This window comes from Rhinopithecus bieti, unplaced genomic scaffold, assembly GCF_001698545.2.
Source record: "Rhinopithecus bieti isolate Rb0 unplaced genomic scaffold, ASM169854v2 scaffold_33302, whole genome shotgun sequence".
In the NCBI taxonomy this organism is placed as follows: Eukaryota; Metazoa; Chordata; class Mammalia; order Primates; family Cercopithecidae; genus Rhinopithecus; species Rhinopithecus bieti.
In genome coordinates, this window is record NW_016814366.1 from 1,376,688 (window position 1) to 1,379,140 (window position 2,453).

The 2,453-nt window shown below is 37.1% G+C and overlaps 1 protein-coding gene across 1 annotated transcript in view; it reads left to right on the forward strand.

Annotated features, from left to right (window-relative positions):
• Positions 1 to 1,908, forward strand: part of TMEM123 (transmembrane protein 123) — a 58,582-nt gene extending 56,674 nt beyond the window's left edge. Inside the window, exon 5 of the mRNA XM_017850109.1 lies at positions 1,299 to 1,908. Within this exon, the coding sequence (XP_017705598.1) occupies positions 1,299 to 1,323 (25 nt within the window). The 3' untranslated portion in view covers positions 1,324 to 1,908. The remainder of the gene's footprint in view (positions 1 to 1,298) is intronic.
• The last annotated feature ends 545 nt before the right edge of the window (positions 1,909 to 2,453 follow it).

A 2,453-nucleotide genomic window follows, 5' to 3' on the forward strand; every position in this document is an offset into this window, starting at 1 on the left:
ACAGAGCGAGACTCCGTCTCAAAAAAAATAAAAATAAAAAATAAAAAAAATCTCACCGTAAATGAAAATTGGATCTAACAGTTACATTACTAATACTTAAACAAAAATGATAATTTAAGAACAGATTTTTTTTTTTTGAGATGTAGTTTCCCTCTTGTCACCCAGGCTGTGGAGTACAATGGCATGATCTCATCTCACTGCAGCCTCCACCTCCTGGGTTCGAGCTATTCTCCTGCCTCAGCCTCCCCAGTAGCTGGGATTATAGGTGCTTGCCACCATGCCCAGCTAATTTTTGTGTTTTTTGTAGAGATGGGGGTTTCACCATGTTGGCCAGGCTGGTCTTGAACTCCTGACCTTAGGTGATCCTCCCACCTTGGTCTCCTAAAGTGCTGGGATTACACGCGTGAGCCACCATGCCTGGCCTTAAGAACATATTTTTAAAAGTTATATTTAAATAAAGTTGCATTGCATGTATTTATCCTATCAAACTCACTTTAGCTTCCAGGATCAAATGAGATCAGACACATTCACAGTGGTGTGGCTGTAGGTTCAAACTCATTTTAAAAGAATATCAAGGTGATATTTTGTCAGATTAAAGGCATATTCAGAAATGTTCTTTTTTAAGGTCAATACATGAAAGAATACATAAAGGAAACTATGACTAAACAGAGTGCTTTGCAGTGGGCAGGTTTGGGCAAACCTACCCTTAAAAGTCTGAGGAAGCTAAGAGGCCAAAGGAAAAGAGGCTGACATACCCAGTTTCTCAGAAACTTTTTTTGGGGAGGGGGACATGGTCTGGCTCTTTCACCCAGGTTGAGGGCAGTGGTGCGATCACGGGTCACTGCAACCTCAGCCTCCTGGGCTACTACAGGCATGCAGTGCCACACCAGGCTAATTTTTAAATTTTTTGTAGAGATGGTGGTCTCACTGTTTTGCCCAAGCTGGTCTCAAACTCCTGGGCTCAAGTGATCCTCTGTTCTGACCTCCTAGAGTGCTGGGATTATAAGCATGAGCCACTGTGCCCAGGTAGAAAGAAATATTTAATAGAGACTTACAAACAGAAGCTATGTCTGTGTCTGTGATCGCAGCAAGACAAGATGGGTGGATCCCCATGCCATAACCCCCATATCTTTAACCACTACAGTATACTGGATACTTAAGGAACTTTACACAGAACAATGACAATTTTGATTGTGCAGCTTGAAATTGTTCTAATGTTACTTTACTAACAAATAGGAACATAACTAGTTTTGACAGAAATACAAAACAAAGTAATTGTAACTTTTAATATATTACAGAGATGAACATGATGCCATCATTTAAGGAAATCCATGGACCAAGGAAGGAAGACAGATTGATGCCGCCCTATCAATTAATTTTGGTTTATTAATAGTTTAAAACAATATTCATTTTTTGAAAATAGTATAAACAGGCCATGCATATAATGTACAGTGTATTACGTAAATATGTAAAGATTCCTCAAGGTAACAAGGGTTTGGGTTTTGTAATAAACTGGAGCTTACAGACAGTGAATACAATGGTTTATATTCACTTTTAGCAAGCTCATAGTAAGACAAACAAGTCCTATCTCTTTTTTTTTTTTTAATGGCCAGGGGTGGGAGGCATTGGTCACATATAACCAGTAATTGAAAGGTGTCATCACTGTAAGTGCCATCTGGGCATACAAATAAGGAGTTTGTCACAGCACTCAGGATTTTGGGTATCTTTTGGAGCTCACACAAAGAACTTCATTGCTTTTCAGAGCTGGATATATCCTGATTACTGATGCCACACAGAAATTATACAATCAAGTAAACCAGATCTGAAGCATAATTTAAGAAAAACATCAACATTTTTTGTGCTTTAAACTGTAGTCGTTGGTCTAGAAACAAAATACTCCAAGAAAAAGAAAATTTTCAAATAAAACCCCAAGTAATATCTGTGCTTAACCCTGTTAGGGATCCATTGGAGCATTAAAGAGCATATATTTTTATTAACTTCTTTTGAGCTTTCAATGTTGATGTAATTTTTGTTCTCTGTGTAATTTAGGTAAACTGCAGTGTTTAACATAATAATGTTTTAAAGACTTAGTTGTCAGTATTAAATAATCCTGGCAATATAGGAAAAAAAACCACCTAGAAGTTAGATTATTTGCTACTGTGAGAATATTGTCACCACTGGAAATTACTTTAGTTCATTTAATTTTAATCTTATATTTCATGAATATTTTAAGAACTGTAGAGCTGCTTTCAATATCTAGAAATTTTTAATTGAGTGTAAACACACCTAACTTTAAGAAAAGAACCCCTTGTATGATTTTCAAAAGAACATTTAGAATTCTATAGAGTCAAAACTGTAGCCTAATGCTGTGTTTATTAACCCAGGGATTGTGGGACCTCCCCCAGGCTACTAAACCTGCAGGATGAAAATGCTGTATTTTCTTTCATGCACTG